This window comes from Polyergus mexicanus, unplaced genomic scaffold (assembly GCF_030449975.1).
Source record: "Polyergus mexicanus isolate NDT 795.1 unplaced genomic scaffold, iyPolMexi1.0 SCAF_16, whole genome shotgun sequence".
Lineage (NCBI taxonomy): Eukaryota > Metazoa > Arthropoda > Insecta > Hymenoptera > Formicidae > Polyergus > Polyergus mexicanus.
The window spans coordinates 1,258,348-1,274,858 of record NW_027223336.1 but is presented as its reverse complement, the minus strand read 5'-3'; the positions used below and the strand labels follow the sequence as shown (position 1 = coordinate 1,274,858).

Sequence of the window (16,511 nt, the reverse complement as noted above, 5' to 3'; positions counted from 1 at the left end):
TATTCACAGAGAAAGAGAGAGAGAGAGAGAGAAACTGTAAATTAATTTATTTCTCCAAAGATTGTAAAGACATTAGTACTATTTGTAACAAGGACGGCCGCTGTCTATTTATCTTCCAAACTGTAATCGAGCATGACTGAAACTAGGAGAATCCTAACAACCGTAATATAACTTGTTTGTACTTTGACAGGTCTGCAAAAATTTATGAGAAACCATTTTCGGAAACCATTACATAGGTACTCGATTCTCGAATTTTACTGAATTGCAGCTGTTTAATGTTATAATGTATCTCAGATTGTCAAAGAGCGAAAAGAAAGTAACCTTCTTTCATTTCCAAGTTACCACGTTTTTTTTTCTTAGACGCACGAAAAAAAAGTTTCAGTTGAACATCAATAAATGTTGTGTTCCCACCCGCTAAGATACGTCTGTTAAAGTGAATACGATCTTTACGAACGGACCGTAAAAAAAAAAAAAAAAAAAAAAAACGGATATTTATTTTTTCATATCCGCATCTTTAATCAAACGAAATGCCGCATTCTCTCACGATTGTAATTATAATATGATTTAATAAAAATCTCTTATTTCCGAGGTGTCAAGTGTAAATAAGCCAAAAAAATATGATACGCAGGATACGCAGGACTATTTAACACGCTACTTAAGATTAATTTAAACTTCAACTTGGATTATGTTTTCAAAGGAAGTATAATGTATATATGTTGCGTAAGAAATCTGATCTATTTTAATTATAAATTCCTCGCATGTCTGTAGACAGAAAGTTAAAGTTTGCAAGTTTGTTCCATACAATTTTCTTCGCTAAATACGCTTCAATAATACCTCAGTTATATTTGCAGCGAGATGCGCGGTTAAATTTAAGCTCTATGAATAGCGTACACGATAAGTCTAATTAGAATAAATCGGTTTTATATGTCATTTTCGTGTATTGCATCGCAACGATAATATGAGTGACATATACGAACGTTGATGCGCCCACGTGGGATAGGTATAGATGTAGCCTCGAGATTTCAGGTCGATAGCCGTGACGTCAGTGGTTCGCGCAGCCGAGAGAGAGAAACGGCGGAGATGGGAAGAGAGAGAGAGAGAGAGAAGAAACGAAAGAACTGATGAAGTTCAAGGTTACCGCGCTCGAATGCACGTCCTACGCGGAAAATAGGAAAAGAGGGCGAATGGGTTTTCCAGGAAAAACGTCAACGCCTAGAAGAGGCGCGCTAAATCCGCAATGGAGCTTATTAGAGATAAGGAATTACGCTTTTAAAGGGGCACGTCTTTTAACGAGAAAATAAATAAGATCTCGTGGCCGTTAGAGATAAAATGAAATGGAGAAAGTTCAGCGTCCGAGAGAATTGTAAATATTATATTTTCTAAGAAAATAAACCCCAAATTAAATATAGATTTTTAATCAAAATAGAGAAAATTATCTCGCATATACACACGCATTTCTATTTTTTTCAGAAAATATTAAAAAGTATTAGAGAAAGATTTTTAAAGTAATAAAGATTTTCATCGATGGTCTCTTGATTTCACGTATGCTGCAACATTATGATAACATGTATCAATTGCGATATATGTACATATATTAATATTTTGTGACTCGCTACTCAGTTTCGTCAGATAATGTTTTTGATGACGTAACACGATAATTCACTGACTACGCGGAATAATGACGCAGATGGTCACCGACTATGCGGTGTTATCAGTCGATTGGCCGATTTATGTTGAAAACTTTATCGCATTTGTAACATCGTATGACATCGAACGACGTAAAACTTTGTTGCTCATCAAAGTATATCAAGCCAATATTAATCGTTGAATTTCTTATTAAATTTCGCGCGTAAGAATGTTCTTGTCACAAAAAAAAAAAAAAAACAAACCGTATTATATAAACTCGTTATATATTCAGTATTACGTGCGTATAATTCGGAGATAACAATAAACGTGAATATATTCTCTAATCAATTGGCTGGTTCAAGATCGAAAAATCTGATGTCTCGATACTCGAGTGTCCTCGAAACGAAATCGTATTTGCGTTTGGCACGCCCGGACGTGGCCCGGACTGAGCAACCTTGAACTTGCTCACCCTCGTACAATTTACCCTCAGCTTCCAACCTTCCACTTCTTTCTATTTCTTATCAAAGAGAGAAAGAAAGAGAGAGGGGGAGGGGAGAGGAGAGATAGAGAGAGGGGAAACGAGGCGCATATATACATACGATATAATATATAATATTATACAATATTAATATATATATATATATTTTTTAGAATGCGATAAATATATTCTTGACAAGCAATAAAAAAACAAATCGATAGATCGTGTAATAAAATATACGGAGATACACGATGAAATGTGAGAATGGCGCGATGAAAAAATGTCGATCGACGTTATATTCCGTATAAATGCGATGTCATTTACAGGATTCGTTTTACCCGCGATTCCCATTTACCCCACCGCTTTCACTCCCATCTCGCCCACGTTCGTCGTATACAAAAGCGTGACAAAAAGTCGTCCTATCACGACGAAGGGTTAATAGCGGCGTCCTACTCCCCAGGACGAGCCGACCTCGCGCGTCTCGCGCCGCTCTCGACGAGCAGCCGCGTATAACGGGTTTGCCCGTGACCAACGGGGACCTTGGCAATGGCTCACGGCGTCGCGACGCAGACGCCGAATGCGCGCGCAGTTCGCTCGATGCATCCGGAGGTCGTCCTCGTGCGCGCCGGGAGCGATAACCTTGACCTTATACGCGCGGCCCCCGGCCCGGTGGCGAACAAGGTCCATCCACTCCTGAACGGTTGAAGGTCTGCGGTGCCGCGGCCCGTGGCCGGGAAGGAGGATGGCGGCGAGGCTGAAAGCGGGGAGGGGGGAAGGAACCTAGCGAAATCTCTAGCCACTCGCTCGATCTCCCTCGAGGACGCGTTAACGATCCTCAATTACCGCACCCTCGTCAATTCTCTTGCTACGCGTCCTTCTCTCTCTCTCTCTCTCTCTCTCTCTCTCTCTCTCTCTCTCTCGATATCTTTCTCTTTTCCTCGCTCTCGTTACGGATTATATTCGTTCTTCCGTCCCGCTCTCTCCCACAGACGCGAAGATTTTTATCTTCTATAAAAAAAACTTGGAGGCTATAAAAGGGAACGTCAAGTATATACCCGCGTAGGTTGTGCTTTGCGAGAAATGAAGAGCACTCGCGCGATAAACTTGTCTCACCGCTCTCTCGTCTCGAATTTCCCTTGTCTTTTAACGCCCGGTTTATCCAACCTTAATTCTGCGTATCAAGGACGAGATGCGTAATTAATAGACGAATGATATAGATGACATTGATAGACAAATAATTGGCAATCGATAAAATATATCGATGAATTAATGATTCACTCACCATTCGCCCGACACCGCCGTCTTCTCGCCACGTTGTCGTCTCTCTCTCTCCCTCTCTCTCTTTCTCTCTCTCCCTCTCTCTCGTTTGTCCGCCGTTGATTCTCCCGTTGTTTGGAACACTCACTCGACACTCGACACTCATATATCGAATATTTGTTGACTCGCAACGCGTACATGCGTGTAGATCGGTAAAATCGCGATTATCCATCAAGGAAAACGGATTAATTACCGCGACTCGCGTCTTCACTTACGCATCGCGACCGTTACCGCTACCTCGCGCGATCCGCGTTGCCGCAAATAATTCATTCACTCGCGAACGCGACTCGAATTCATACGATAATCGTACGGCCGTCACTTTGCGCGCAATTTTCGACACTTACCCGCACCCGCGATACACATCGGACGCGATAAATCACGCAAAATACGACGAGATGAGATCCGTGCAATCTTGAGTTATTCAGCGACACGATACAACAAGCGGTTTGAAAAATTTCGTTTACGCGACGATTTCACACCGGTGCCCGGATAGGTGGATCGTAACGTCGCCTAACGTCACTCGGCTCGCGACACGAGGGATACCAACCGTGAACGTGCCCCGAATTTTTTTATCGCCAAGTTGCCGTTACGTTACTTTTAAGAAGTTTTCCGCAAATCGCGACGCGTCTAATGTCGCGCACGCATTGGCTCATACGTCTTTCTAGCAATTATCCTTCTTTATGGCTGCGTTCGTCTCTTTCTCGAGAGATTAGACGGCTGATTTCGCACGACACACGAAAAACACAGGGTTAGGAACGCGTTACCGTTATCGTTACTTGGAAAGTAACGATTCCTTACTTTCTCGTTGTGTTTTTGTTTTTTGTAAGAGCTAAAAAATAAGCTATTAGATTAGAAATTTTATTTAATAATCGATATTAAATGTAATAAATCTATGTTACAATTAAAAATCCTAAATTAGTCTCTACTATATAGCGAGCATTTTTTATATTAAACTTATTTAATGATTCTAATTTTTTATGTTTAATATCTTTACTTTTTTAAATACACTTATCTTTATAGGAATTTAAATTGTAATTTACAAATTTCAATTTTGTCGAAAATTTTTATCAAACATTGTTTTCAAGTATTCGTAAGAGAAATATTGATATTATTAAGAGCGTATTCCAATATTCACTATCAATATTGTAAAATCTACAATTTGCGTTACTATAGATTTTCAATACTGGCAATGACTATCGGAATGCAGCCTATGACGGAAGGCTACAAAATATTTGTCAAAAAATACATCTATTGAATAGATATAAGATAATAAAGAACCAAAAAAATAACGATAAAAAAGTAACGGCTAATTCGTTATCGTAAAAATATAACGATGTTATCGTTACCGTTACAAAAAAAAAAAAAAAAGTAACGATCGTTAAATAAAGTATCTGTAACGATAACGACGTTAAGCCGGAATTACGATGAACTTTACGTAATATGCAATTAACGGCATCATTAATGGAAAATATTAATTTATGTAAAACGGATAAAGCTTGCTAGCTTTTTATTCGGATTATTCGAAAACGATTCGCTTCTTCTATTTCTGATGGAGAGCGAGAGACGATCTTTCGACTATCGCTATCTCTTTCGTTGCGTCGCCATGTCTGTCTCGCTTACGGATAACCTATGATTCTTACGTCTATGAACATAATACGCATCTGATGCTCCATATATTTCGTAAAATAGTCTCGACACGATAACATTAGCATGGAGAGCCTCTAATTAGAGTTACATCATAATGAAATTTCATTATTTTTACCGAAATCCTGCAAGAGAAAACAGGCAGCGTTTAATTAGTAAGGACAAAGAGAAAACTAGATATAAATAAATTGATAAAAAATTGATCACGAATCGAGCATCTTAAGACGTGGACTCTGATTACATCCGGTGTGTACACTAATTAGCGCATCGACCGGTGATCGAAGCCGGTTGACGGTAAAATTAATTCGTCGCGATCGCGATAATCGGTCACGTCTTTCCGATTAATTACCGCGAAAATATGTTGCTAAAAATAAGCGTTCGATATATAAGCGTGCGAGTGAACGTTCGAAGCAGGAGATAAACCACGAGAGTCGACGCGTCGTTCTCCGAAAAAAAAAGGGATATCGAATATCGTGAAGTAGCTCTATTCTTTTCTCAACGAATATCCGTCTCGCTTACGGTCTAAATTTCACGAAGGGATAGTCTATATGTTTTCTATGTCTATGACCCTGATTTACGACGGCAACATTGCGAGTAGAAATAAAACTTTCCAGGTACACGGTTGGCAACCCTCGCGTCGCGGATCGTGCGAAGGTAGGCAACGACGGGATCGACGAATGAGGGATCGGCGCGAACTTGTCGCGTAAGACGAAATTTTCAAATCGCTTGAGTTATCTCTCGCGTCGCGCTTTGTAACCGACGTGTTGGACGTGCCCGTGCAACGTTTTCGCGTTTTCGCTGCTTTTCGTCGTTGGACTTATTCTCGATCGACGCGCATCGCGAGTGCATCGAATAACGTCGGGAGTGTCGTTTCAAATATTGGCCGATTATCGTATCCCGTTAATTCCGTCCGCATTCGCGAGTGGATCAACTCGGGGCGAACGACGATGGCAAAAGGACGGTGGCATCGGCCCCTCGAGCTTACCCGAATCGCCATAATTACTAGCCCGTTTTTCGCGCGATCTTCATTAAATTAGCGGCGTTTCTGAGTGAAGTGAATGAATAAGTGATTGACATATATATATATATAATACATATATGTGTGCGTGCGTTGAGTGAATGCTCCGAGCAACGGGTGGCATCAGCGACGACGAAGGGACCCTGGCGTATCGAGAAAGGATAGGAGGGTACGACGATAAAAAGACAGCGGTACCAGCGGGTGGTGAGTGGAATTTCATTATACTCGCGCGACTAATTATTCCTTTGTTTCGCTCGAGACGATTTTCCAGGCCGTTACGTCGTCAGGATCTCGACGAGCCGCTCGATTCACGGAAGCATTCGCGCGCGCGCTTCCCCCACGAATCGCGCGTCGTCTAGATTCGTTAAACGAAGCCCGAAAATAGACGGGCCAAAAATACGACGGGGCGTCTAAAATTTCGGGATGTACGTACGTATATGTTACGTGGCGGGGCATAATCGTCCTGTGCTCGCGGATTAAAGTCTCACGATCGAACAAAATACCATATAATACTTTGTCTCGAACCGATCCTCGCGCAGATTAGAGACGATGGAAAGTCGAGGTCGCCCTTGACGTAAACGCCTACCACGTGTAGATACACAGATACACTGACGCTACTTCACGCACGCATATCGTATTCTGAGAAATACGAAATGTCGTCGTCGAAATATTACGTACGACCATGCGAGACGTTGAAGGCGCGAAGAGAGATATGTGTCGTGAATTTTGAATTATTAAATAATCGCTGTTTAAATTTAACGATATACCGTTTATCTCTCTTGCTCCGCGAAATTTATGAAATTTACAGCCGTCAATCGTGACACGATCGCGATCTTTCGTGTAAAAGGATATTATATTGTACTTGGCCGCGTGCGAAGCTCCGTCACTTTCTGTAAAAAATAAATATTATTGCGTTTGGGATATTTTTTTTTTTTTTTATGCTAAAGTCAATGCGTGATCTTTGCTAAATTTATTCATTACTCGTTGTTCATAATTTACATGACACGGTTGCAGAATTAAATACGCACACGTCGACTCTAGCTTCCTTATCAAATATCGCATCATTATGCAGAAAATCAATCCGTGAATATATCCGCGTATGTCTGCTACGGTGATACGTGCAAGGTCGAATCTCTTTTCTCTCGATAACAGAGTAGTAATATATCCAATTTGGGGTTGCAATAAGCAGTTCTCTACATCTTATCGGCCTTGACATGGACGTTACAGCTACGCAGTTGCAACAAAGTGCATCGCCGATATCTGCCAACTGTTAGAACGACTACGAAAACACGATCGTAAATCTTACGAAACGGCTCGGACGTTAAAATAATTTCCTCTAAATTCATTAGAATATATCGATATAATATCTCTCGCGCGTTAGAAATTTAACGGAATATTATAGATTTTTATAAGGACGGCATCTCGGATATCGCGTACAGTTGTTGGCAAAGGGATAACCCCCGATAATCAATATTTCACGGAAATATTTTTCGCGACCGATGACGAATCTTGGCGCCCGCGCACCGGCCGCGGAAATCGGTTCGATGCTACTTTCGCGAGTGACGGTGCATCGACGCCGACGCGAAACGTTTTTATAGACGCTATCGGCCTTGTCCTTGACATCGACCGCCGTGTCCTGACGCTACGCAGGCAGCGCGTAGTTACATGGAGAGATATCCGATATGCGGTACGAGTTTGCGGAGGAGTTTACGTAGGAAGGGGGGATACATATCGGGATGAAATGGGTGGCGCGAAAATTTATTCATTCTAACCGTAGAATATTTTATAAGTTTACTAGAAAAAAGTTTGACAAAGTAATCCTCCGAAAGACGTAAACGACGTTTGTTTGCCCAATGTAAACGAGATATGATTCTTTTCTGATTTCTTTACATAGATAGTACGGGGTTTATGATTTGCAACTGTGTAACTACTCGTTATGTACGTTTTATTATGTATATAGAGGAGCCTTAGATTATTTCCGTGTATATTGACATTATGTACAGAGCAGAATTGCTTGAAATAAAACAAGGACAAGTTCGACTAATAAGATCGTATTTCACGACTATTTATTAACACGGTATATTTTGCGCTCGTAGAGACTGTATAGGATTGGACGTCTATAGGTAAACAATATCTAAGTGTAGACTTCGCAATTTATATATACGTCGTTATTAGTAATTTACGCGCACTTTCCGCGTCAATGTTTATCGCATAACATTTTCCGTTAGTCACGAAGAAATCGAAATTGGCGTAATATTTTAAACAGAAGGAAATTTTCAAAGTTAGCGAAATAGAAATATTATTTATTTACATATCCCACAATTAATTATGCAAATAACTTCATCAACTAATAACAGCGAAAGAGTCTCGTGACAGAACCGTTAAATATTATTTCGTACTAATGTAGGGGAATTATTTACTTTTCCTCTTCATAGTTTTAGATTTTGTCCTCGATCTGTTACCGCCTCGATTTTTCTTTCCACGTCCTTTAGTTTTTTCCTTGGCTTTAGCCGCCCGTAAGTCCTTCTTCATTCTCGGATCGACTACTTTATATCGACCTTTTACACCAGGAGGCCGAACGGCCCGCTTCTGCGCGCTATGTTTCTTCGCTACAATATATTTAACTTCCTTTCGTGGTTCTTTCTTGGCTTTCTTGTACAATCTACATTAAATAAAAAATCATCTCGTATTAAAACGAGTACGTTATGTATATTATAATCAAATATTTTGTAAAAAATCATATTTACGCATTAATTTGTCTGGCCTTCTCCTTGTCATTGATATCCCCATTATCCATCAAGTTTTCCATCTTCTTCTTGGCCTTTTCAAGTTTGCGCATCGAGCGTTTCTTTTTTCTCGCCTTAGCTTCCATTACTTTCTTAATCGGTCTAACATTTAACTCTTTGACTTTGTTCTGATATTCTTCGACAAGTTCCTTAGGTACAGGTGCTTCCTTCTTCATGTGTTTTTCCTCATCCTTGACAAACCAATCGGGTAATTTTTCATCATTAAAAGCGTATCTGTTCCAAGCAGAGTCAATCAAATTCCTACGAGATTTTTTACGAGTCAATAAAGACCCAAGTGCTAAATCCTCAGGGGTCAATTTTCTTTTCTTTATTTCTTTATCTGTTTAATCATAAAGGAATGTGTTTAAGTTAACATAATTAACAGCTGCCAGTAATCATTAGTGGTAGTCTCGATCGGTAAACCTTCCGACCAAGTTTTCTTACCTTTCTCTTGTGGTACTACTTCAAAGCCGTCTTTTCCACCGATCTTCTTTACTTTTTTAGATGCCATCATTTCTTCCATGTCATAATCTGAATTTGTATCGTCGCCTTCGCTAACTTTGCGTTTCTTTTCCTTATTAATTTTTTTCTCTATCTTCTCCTCTTCTCCGAGAATATGTCCACCCTTCTTCTTGTATTGTTCGATCATTTTATCTAATTCGTAATCTGCATCATTTTCATTTTCTAAATTTTTAAATGCGTCTTTTTCGAACCAAAGTTCTGCTTTATGAATCTTTTTAGTCTTTTTGTCCCGAAAATCTAAATCAGTTAGCAAAGGATTGTTAGAATTGTCAAAATCTTTAGATTGTCGTTTCTTTTTTTGCACTTTTTTTGTACTTTCTGAATCCTCTTCTGAATCCTCCAAACCTATTTTACGATAATAATTTTTATTATAAATTTTAAAGCATGTGCGAGAGAGAAATAGAATATATATATATACAAATCTTTTAAAATTATTTGAAAAGAAATATTCAAAATTAATGTTAATACTTAAAGCATAATACCTAATCCAGATTTTTCACTACCCGTATCATCGTCTGACGCAGCATCGGTATCATTTTCCTCGCTATCTTCTGATTTATAATATAAGCCCTTGCTGTCCAAATGACCTGTATCTTTCTTGTAAGAAACCGTCTTTGGTTTGATTTCCTCTTCGTCCGAATCAGCATCACTTTCTGCTAAAACGTCAGGTGTTTGATCTGTAACTTGTTTCAATTGCTCAAAAGTTTGAATCTGGCTTAATTTAAACATATCATCCCCTTCTAATTTAGGTCCCTCGTCATTTTTATGAATCATTTTCAAGTTAAGGCGTTTATTCAACTTATTTCTCTCTTTGCTAGCTTTCTTTTTCTTGCTCTTTAATTCTTTAGCTTCCTCTTCCCTGAGTTCGGCGATCTGTTTTTCAATTACCACATCTTCCAAATCTTCCTGCTCTTCGAGGCTAATAGCTTCGGATGCTGCTGTAGTTTTATTTTCTATTACATTCTCTTTCTCTTCTGTTTCTGCATGTGTCCCTTTTAACGATTTCCACCAATTAAGCAACATTTTCAAATCCTTCCGACCAAGTACTTTGATATCCTTGCAACATTCTCTAACTTCTTTAGTTGTTTTTTCATGATTGTCGATAATTTCATCATCTATTACTATTTCAGAAGCATTCTGCAAAGCTTCTATTGCATTCTCGCAGGTAATAAATTCTTTTGCGGATAATTTATGATATAACGTATAATCATTCTCAGGATATCCTTCTGCTTTTTGTTTCTTCTGCTTGTCCAATTGAAGAAAGTTTGATCTGTTTGTAGATTCTATCTCTAATTCAGAAAATACATACTTTGCATCAAAGAACTTGGGATCTAATTTATCAGGAGCAATATAATATTGACACACTACAAAGATTTCTGCAGATTCATTACGCGAAGCTTGAGGTTTAGTGGCATGTACCTATAATAGAGTTATGTGATAATCGAATGATAGACAATCATTAGTAAAAAAAAATATTTTTCTTAGATAGTATTAATAATATTAATACCTTTTTGAATAGCTGTTTTAACACCCAGATCAATGGGTGATAATCTTTAGATCGAAATACTTTTGTTACAAACCAACCACCAGCTTTTAAGAATTGAGTAGCTAATTTGACAGCTGATAATGTTAACACAACTTGTTGATATGCATCGTGGAGCCAATTTTTTCCTACATTGGGGGCACCATCGTTTAAAACAATATCAGCCTTCCATGTCTTCAATTCACGCGAGATAGCCACTCTACATTTATCTGTTGTAATATCTTCTGTAAGACTGATACATCCTGGTATAGGCTTTATCGGAAACAGATCTACACCTATAACTATAGATGATATTGGCATATTTTGCCTGGCAACCTGCATCCAGCCACCAGGTGCTGCACACAAGTCGACGCATACTCTGGACTTTTGTAAAAATTCAAATTTGCGATTTAATTGAATTAATTTGAAAGCAGCGCGTGATCTATAACCTGAACAAAAAATTCAATCTTACTCATTATTTTAATAACAAGTATTAAATTGTTTGGCACAAATACTGTGGCATGTCAAGCTATTACAAATTTTAATTTAGTAATTCCATCTCTTCCTTTTATTATATTGTATATTAATAATTAATATTTTGCTTACCGGTTTCTTTGGCTAATTGATAATATTTATCTTTTCTCTGCTTTCCAATTTTCGATTTCTTTCCCATTTTTAATAAAAAATAAATGTTAGCTTTTCACAGATAAATATACACGTTCAAAGTGCGTGCCATTCGATATCTATACAACGTGGTTTCTTCAACGTTTGTGATATAGGTTAGAAATTATTGTCTCACATATATACACAATCGATGTAGCCAGTAAATACTACCAACTTAGCCATAAAATATTTTATTATTTTTATGAGCTAGAATATATTAGAAATGAGATATTCCAATTGGCGCTCGAATAGAGAATTTTTAAATCCAGACAGCGCAGCTATATGCAAATAGGATCATTTTATATCAAAATAATACCGACCATGTTTTCTTCTATAAATTTGTTGCAGATCTGCTGCAAATTATAGTGCACTCGCTGCTCGCTCTTAGCATAGCGTAGAGCGTAGATGCAACTTTGTAGTGAGGGTGTTGAGTTATTTCCATTCAATAATAACAACTATCTTTCTAACCGAATTACGTCGTTCTAATATACAAAAGGAAGAAACAGGAATAAGAGAATGTGGAAGGTCGTAGTTCGTGGAATCCGAGAGACGTTGGAGCGACGTGTTTGTCGTACCAACGTTTACTCGCAATCGTCGCAGGATAACGCGAAGAACGAAGTCAAAACAAGCTTGACGTGCCAACAAAAATTTCTTCCGCCAATTTTTATTACTTGTGATAAGAGTTTTTGCGGATCGGCTAAAAGCACCGGTGCTAAAGATAAGAAATACGAATGGAATACCAAGCACAGTTGGCCAGAGGCTGTTGGTTGGGTAAATACTTTTTTTTTTTAAGACAAATATTATTTGTCATATTGCATCGTGTAGCAACATTAAAGAAACTTTATTGAGGATCGCTAATGTAACTTTTATTTTATTAGTCCAGTGTATTGGCAGCTGGATGGGTTGTATGCCAAACTCTTTGCTTCCGTAAAAGGATCTTTGATCGAGACAATAATGAGACTTTAAAAAGTAAATTATATGATTATTCTGGAGTTTCATTTATACTCAGACAAATATTGAATTTGAAACCAAAGAATATTCTGCCAGTCACTAATTGCATTGGTGATAGTAATAAAAAGTCCAAGCTGCAAATCCAAGATTCAGATTCACAATGGAGCGCAGCTAAACCGTTTGGTCCTATCACCATTGAAGAGGTGAGGATGCTATTTTGCAGAAATTATACTCTGTAATTATGTGCTAAAAATATATAAGTAAATTAATATGGAAATATCTTTTATATTCCTGAATAAGCTTATCAGAAAAAGATATATAATCTCTATATTTATAGAACGCACCACTATATTTATTTATATATACATATATATATCATGTTATTGATATATGCATTTTATGATTATAGTAAACAATAAGTGTATAGAATACATATATATATATATATATGTGCACATTCTTTATTTAGTTATACATTTTCTAACAAATTTGGAGATGTTTTTCTACATATAATAAGAAATTCTTTTATTTTAATATTGATTGTATTTATTGCGAAATTATCTTTGAAAATTAATACAAATTATAAGTAATTTATGCTTGTCATTTTCTTATCTTTTGTCAATAAAATGTACGTTTTAAAGTTTTGAAATTAAACTTTGAATTTTGCAAAATTACTGTATAAATTAAAAATATTGTAAAATAAACGAGAATATTTATATTTTTTTTATTTTATTTTATTTTTTTTTTTTAGAATGATTGACTAACTTTCTATAAAGGAATAAATATACATATAAAGTGCCATATTCTTACATAGATTTTCTTATATCCTTAGGCTTTTAAAGAAGCTGCCGACGAATTTACAAATACTCATAAAACAGTGTTAGGAGAATTTGAACTTCGTTATGGTATAAAAGCATTAGAGGAAAAACGTTATAAAGATGCTATGATGCATTTTTCCGCGGGCGCTAATCTATCATCCCCCGGAAGTATGTTTAATTTAGGTTTATGTTACGAATTAGGTATTGGAACTTTAGCTGATCAAAAGAAGGTACACTCTAATATTTAGATCATCTTCAAAACTATAAGTTTAAATTATTCAATTTAGTTAGAAAAATTTTTCCAATTTATACGTAAAGACAAAAGATATTCGATATTATAACAACCATAAAAGATTTAAAAGTGTGAAAAAAAACTATGCTCCTAAAAAGTATATATAAAACTATAATTTTCCTTCAGGCTGTAAAATATTACAACGATGCCGCAGCCCATGATCATGCTGATGCATTATATAATCTAGGAGTTTTTCATGCCCAAGGAAGGGGCGATTTACCGGTTGACGTTGATATCGCGCGCACTTATTTCATCAGAGCAGCCAAACTGGGTCAGATACAAGCGCAATATGCACTTGATTTAGAAAAAGCTGAGGCTACGCAGAAAAGTAACAATATCTCTATCATACCAAACAGATGTTCAAAAACTGAAAGAAATTTAGAAAAGAACAAGGCAAATGATACGCGCATAAAATTAAATGGTTACACGGTAAATACAAACGTTGATAGAATATTAAGTACAAATTTCATGGGAAAATGTACGCTCGAGTCGTCGGAATATGAAAAAATAGTCGAAGATCCCACTCAAGTATTTTTAGATTTCCTCGGCTTAAGAGAATCTAGTCAAGCACCCATTATGATAACTACCAATGATTGTCACGTGCCATGTTAAAAAAAGAATACTATTTTTATATTAATGTAAGATCCGTCAAGCAGAATCATGTAGATAGTACAAATGTATTAATTTCTACATTTAGTTCTATTTTTTTGTGTCTAGTATTATCATATGTAGAAATACGTATTACATGTGTGTAAGAGCTATATTGATGCAAATATTTGCTTAATTTATAATGTCATATAAATCAGGTTTTTACTTTAACTCGCAATCTCGCGTTCGTGACATTATTTTCACATTTCGTTATTTTCGTTATTTTTTGTTTACATTTAACAAAACAAGTATATATATATATAGCGCTTTAAGATCCTTTATATTCATCTTGTTAAAAAATTATATGTATATATAATTTCATCAATACACATTGTATATTATATGATGCTTATATTGAGCGGAAAGTTTAAAACTACTTATATTATGTATAAATATAAGTTATATTTTATTATATTTATATATATATAATGTTACTTAAATCATAGTTGAGTTGGAACGTAACTGTGATGAGCGATTCAAAAAATTAAATGTGAAAACATGCATGATACGACATATTATAATTGAGAAAAGCTCGGATGTTGCACGCCCTCGCAAAATTCTGAATTCCGAGATTGTAATATTTGATATATTGGTGGATAATTTTGATTTAATTTAAAATGTATATATTTTATCGAATCTTACATTGGAAAATCTCATTTTATTGAATAAGATGTATATTTTTAGACTTAAAGTTTTATAATATAGTTTGACACAAACGACAGCAATGACGTTTATAATAATTCGTGCTTGTACACTATGTAGTGTGCAAAGTACATATGCGAATATCTAGTATATAATACAAAAATAAATTTTTTTAACTTCATAATTTTTTCAACAATGGTATTTCCTCTCCTCTTAGAGCGATCGTAATTATAATCGTAGATGATCTGCTTCACCAATGCGCGTTACGTTGCGATACGGTTTTTTTTATAAATTCGCTGTGATTGGCGTATAAATTGATTTGGCGATTCACATCCATCCATTTTACGTTTCGCGCGTCGTCGCCAGCTTTTAACGCGAATTTTCCGACAACACTACTGTCCTCGTCGTGAAAATTTATAGCCACCGTCTCCATCCAAGCGTTATCCGTATTTCGCGGATCGTCCACGTATCCTTTGTAGATCTCGTCGCCTTTCGCGAAGAATTCCGTTATAGAATCTTGAAGTGTCTTTCTTTCACTGTCATCCTTTTGCAAAAAGTTTAACGCTTCTTCCATAAATTCTCTCATTAAGGTGGTGGAAACCGTTTCATCTGGATCAACCATACCTCCCGGTATAGCCCATTCTCCGGAATCTCGCCTTTGTATAGCGATGAATTGTAATACGGGTTTCCCTGTGTCTTGGTTTACTTCCACAGCTTTCGCACTATCGCGTTTCCATCGTGTAACAATCGGATCGGCAGCGTGATTCGGTCCCCATCGGCCTAAAAGTCCTCGTCCTACGATACCGGTTCGTCCCACGGGATTTAAAGGATGACCATCCGCGTTCAAAACGTAGTTACCCGTAAAACTCTTTCGATTCACCTTATCTGTGAAGAATAATATTTCGAATATATAGCGCGATAACGGCTTGCGTTTCGCATACTGTTATATTGCTGCAATATTTTGATTCTAGTCTACGGTGCGGTGAATTTGTTAACCTCATAAATATGATATTCTCTGTGTACTTTTTTCCCGTCAAATATTTACGTAATTATGACAATTGTCCTGAATTTAAACAAAGAAAAAGTGGAGGAGATAGTTACCATCTATCGCATTCCATCTTGGTTTGAAAGTGGGTTCATTGACGTTCGGATCTGCCCAAGGTTTACCCTGAAGAGCGGCAGCGGTATACGCGACCGGTTTATACTCGGGATACTCGACTGTCCATGGAATTTTTTCCTCAGACACCGCAAATCTCTTTATATTACTGGATGGATACAAGCCTTGCGTACATTTTTGGTGAAGCATTCTCGTGCATCTAGTATTCATTTGACAATTCCTTCCAAGAAAATCGATTCAATCGAACACGTGACAAGACATAATATATACATAGACCTAGTATTAATGATGTAGTCCGAAGAATAGAAAAAGAGAGAGGGAGGAAAAAAACAAAAACAGTTCATCTCTTTCCAACAACAACATGCAGATTGCATGAATAAGAGAAAAGATATATTTTTCATCTTATTTTCTCTCCTTTTCTATATAATCTTCAGCAGCAAAATATTATAGGATCTCTACTCGATCTA

At 36.9% G+C, this 16,511-nt stretch overlaps 3 protein-coding genes and 1 long non-coding RNA gene across 4 annotated transcripts in view; 1 reads left to right on the top strand and 3 right to left on the bottom strand.

The window, feature by feature from the left end:
• The window catches only part of LOC138940398 (uncharacterized), a 160,075-nt gene extending 155,896 nt beyond the window's left edge, over positions 1–4,179 (bottom strand). The window contains exon 1 of the long non-coding RNA XR_011447994.1: positions 3,387–4,179. This is a non-coding gene — a long non-coding RNA (uncharacterized lncRNA). The remainder of the gene's footprint in view (positions 1–3,386) is intronic.
• Positions 4,180–8,046: 3,867 nt separating this feature from the next.
• On the bottom strand, positions 8,047–11,670 carry LOC138940238 (pre-rRNA 2'-O-ribose RNA methyltransferase FTSJ3). The gene is made up of 6 exons (XM_070308904.1): positions 11,520–11,670; positions 10,899–11,362; positions 9,874–10,810; positions 9,314–9,736; positions 8,831–9,209; positions 8,047–8,745 (listed from the first exon to the last, which is right to left on the bottom strand). Exons 1-6 carry the CDS (start codon positions 11,584–11,586, stop codon positions 8,496–8,498), a joined length of 2,520 nt encoding a protein of 839 aa, XP_070165005.1. The 5' UTR covers positions 11,587–11,670; the 3' UTR covers positions 8,047–8,495.
• Positions 11,671–11,911: 241 nt separating this feature from the next.
• Positions 11,912–15,093, top strand: LOC138940191 (uncharacterized). Its single transcript, XM_070308815.1, has 4 exons — positions 11,912–12,347; positions 12,455–12,730; positions 13,360–13,575; positions 13,764–15,093. Exons 1-4 carry the CDS (start codon positions 12,093–12,095, stop codon positions 14,247–14,249), a joined length of 1,233 nt encoding a protein of 410 aa, XP_070164916.1. The 5' UTR covers positions 11,912–12,092; the 3' UTR covers positions 14,250–15,093.
• LOC138940192 (ADP-ribose pyrophosphatase, mitochondrial) lies at positions 14,649–16,299 on the bottom strand. Its single transcript, XM_070308816.1, has 2 exons — positions 16,029–16,299; positions 14,649–15,812 (listed from the first exon to the last, which is right to left on the bottom strand). The coding sequence occupies exons 1-2, from the start codon at positions 16,252–16,254 to the stop codon at positions 15,178–15,180; spliced, it is 861 nt and encodes a 286-aa protein (XP_070164917.1). The 5' UTR covers positions 16,255–16,299; the 3' UTR covers positions 14,649–15,177.
• Positions 16,300–16,511: the final 212 nt, after the last annotated feature.

Coding starts and splice junctions, on each gene's coding strand:
- LOC138940191 (XM_070308815.1), top strand. CDS start 12,093: ATGTGGAAGGTCGTAGTTCGTGGAATCCGAGAGACGTTGGAGCGACGT. Junction 12,731..13,359: donor GTCCTATCACCATTGAAGAG/GTGAGGATGCTA, acceptor TTATATCCTTAG/GCTTTTAAAGAAGCTGCCGA. Junction 13,576..13,763: donor CTTTAGCTGATCAAAAGAAG/GTACACTCTAAT, acceptor ATTTTCCTTCAG/GCTGTAAAATATTACAACGA.
- LOC138940238 (XM_070308904.1), bottom strand. CDS start 11,586: ATGGGAAAGAAATCGAAAATTGGAAAGCAGAGAAAAGATAAATATTAT. Junction 9,737..9,873: donor TAGTGAAAAATCTGGATTAG/GTATTATGCTTT, acceptor ATCGTAAAATAG/GTTTGGAGGATTCAGAAGAG. Junction 8,746..8,830: donor AAGGCCAGACAAATTAATGC/GTAAATATGATT, acceptor TATTTAATGTAG/ATTGTACAAGAAAGCCAAGA.
- LOC138940192 (XM_070308816.1), bottom strand. CDS start 16,254: ATGAATACTAGATGCACGAGAATGCTTCACCAAAAATGTACGCAAGGC. Junction 15,813..16,028: donor AAGATGGAATGCGATAGATG/GTAACTATCTCC, acceptor TATTCTTCACAG/ATAAGGTGAATCGAAAGAGT.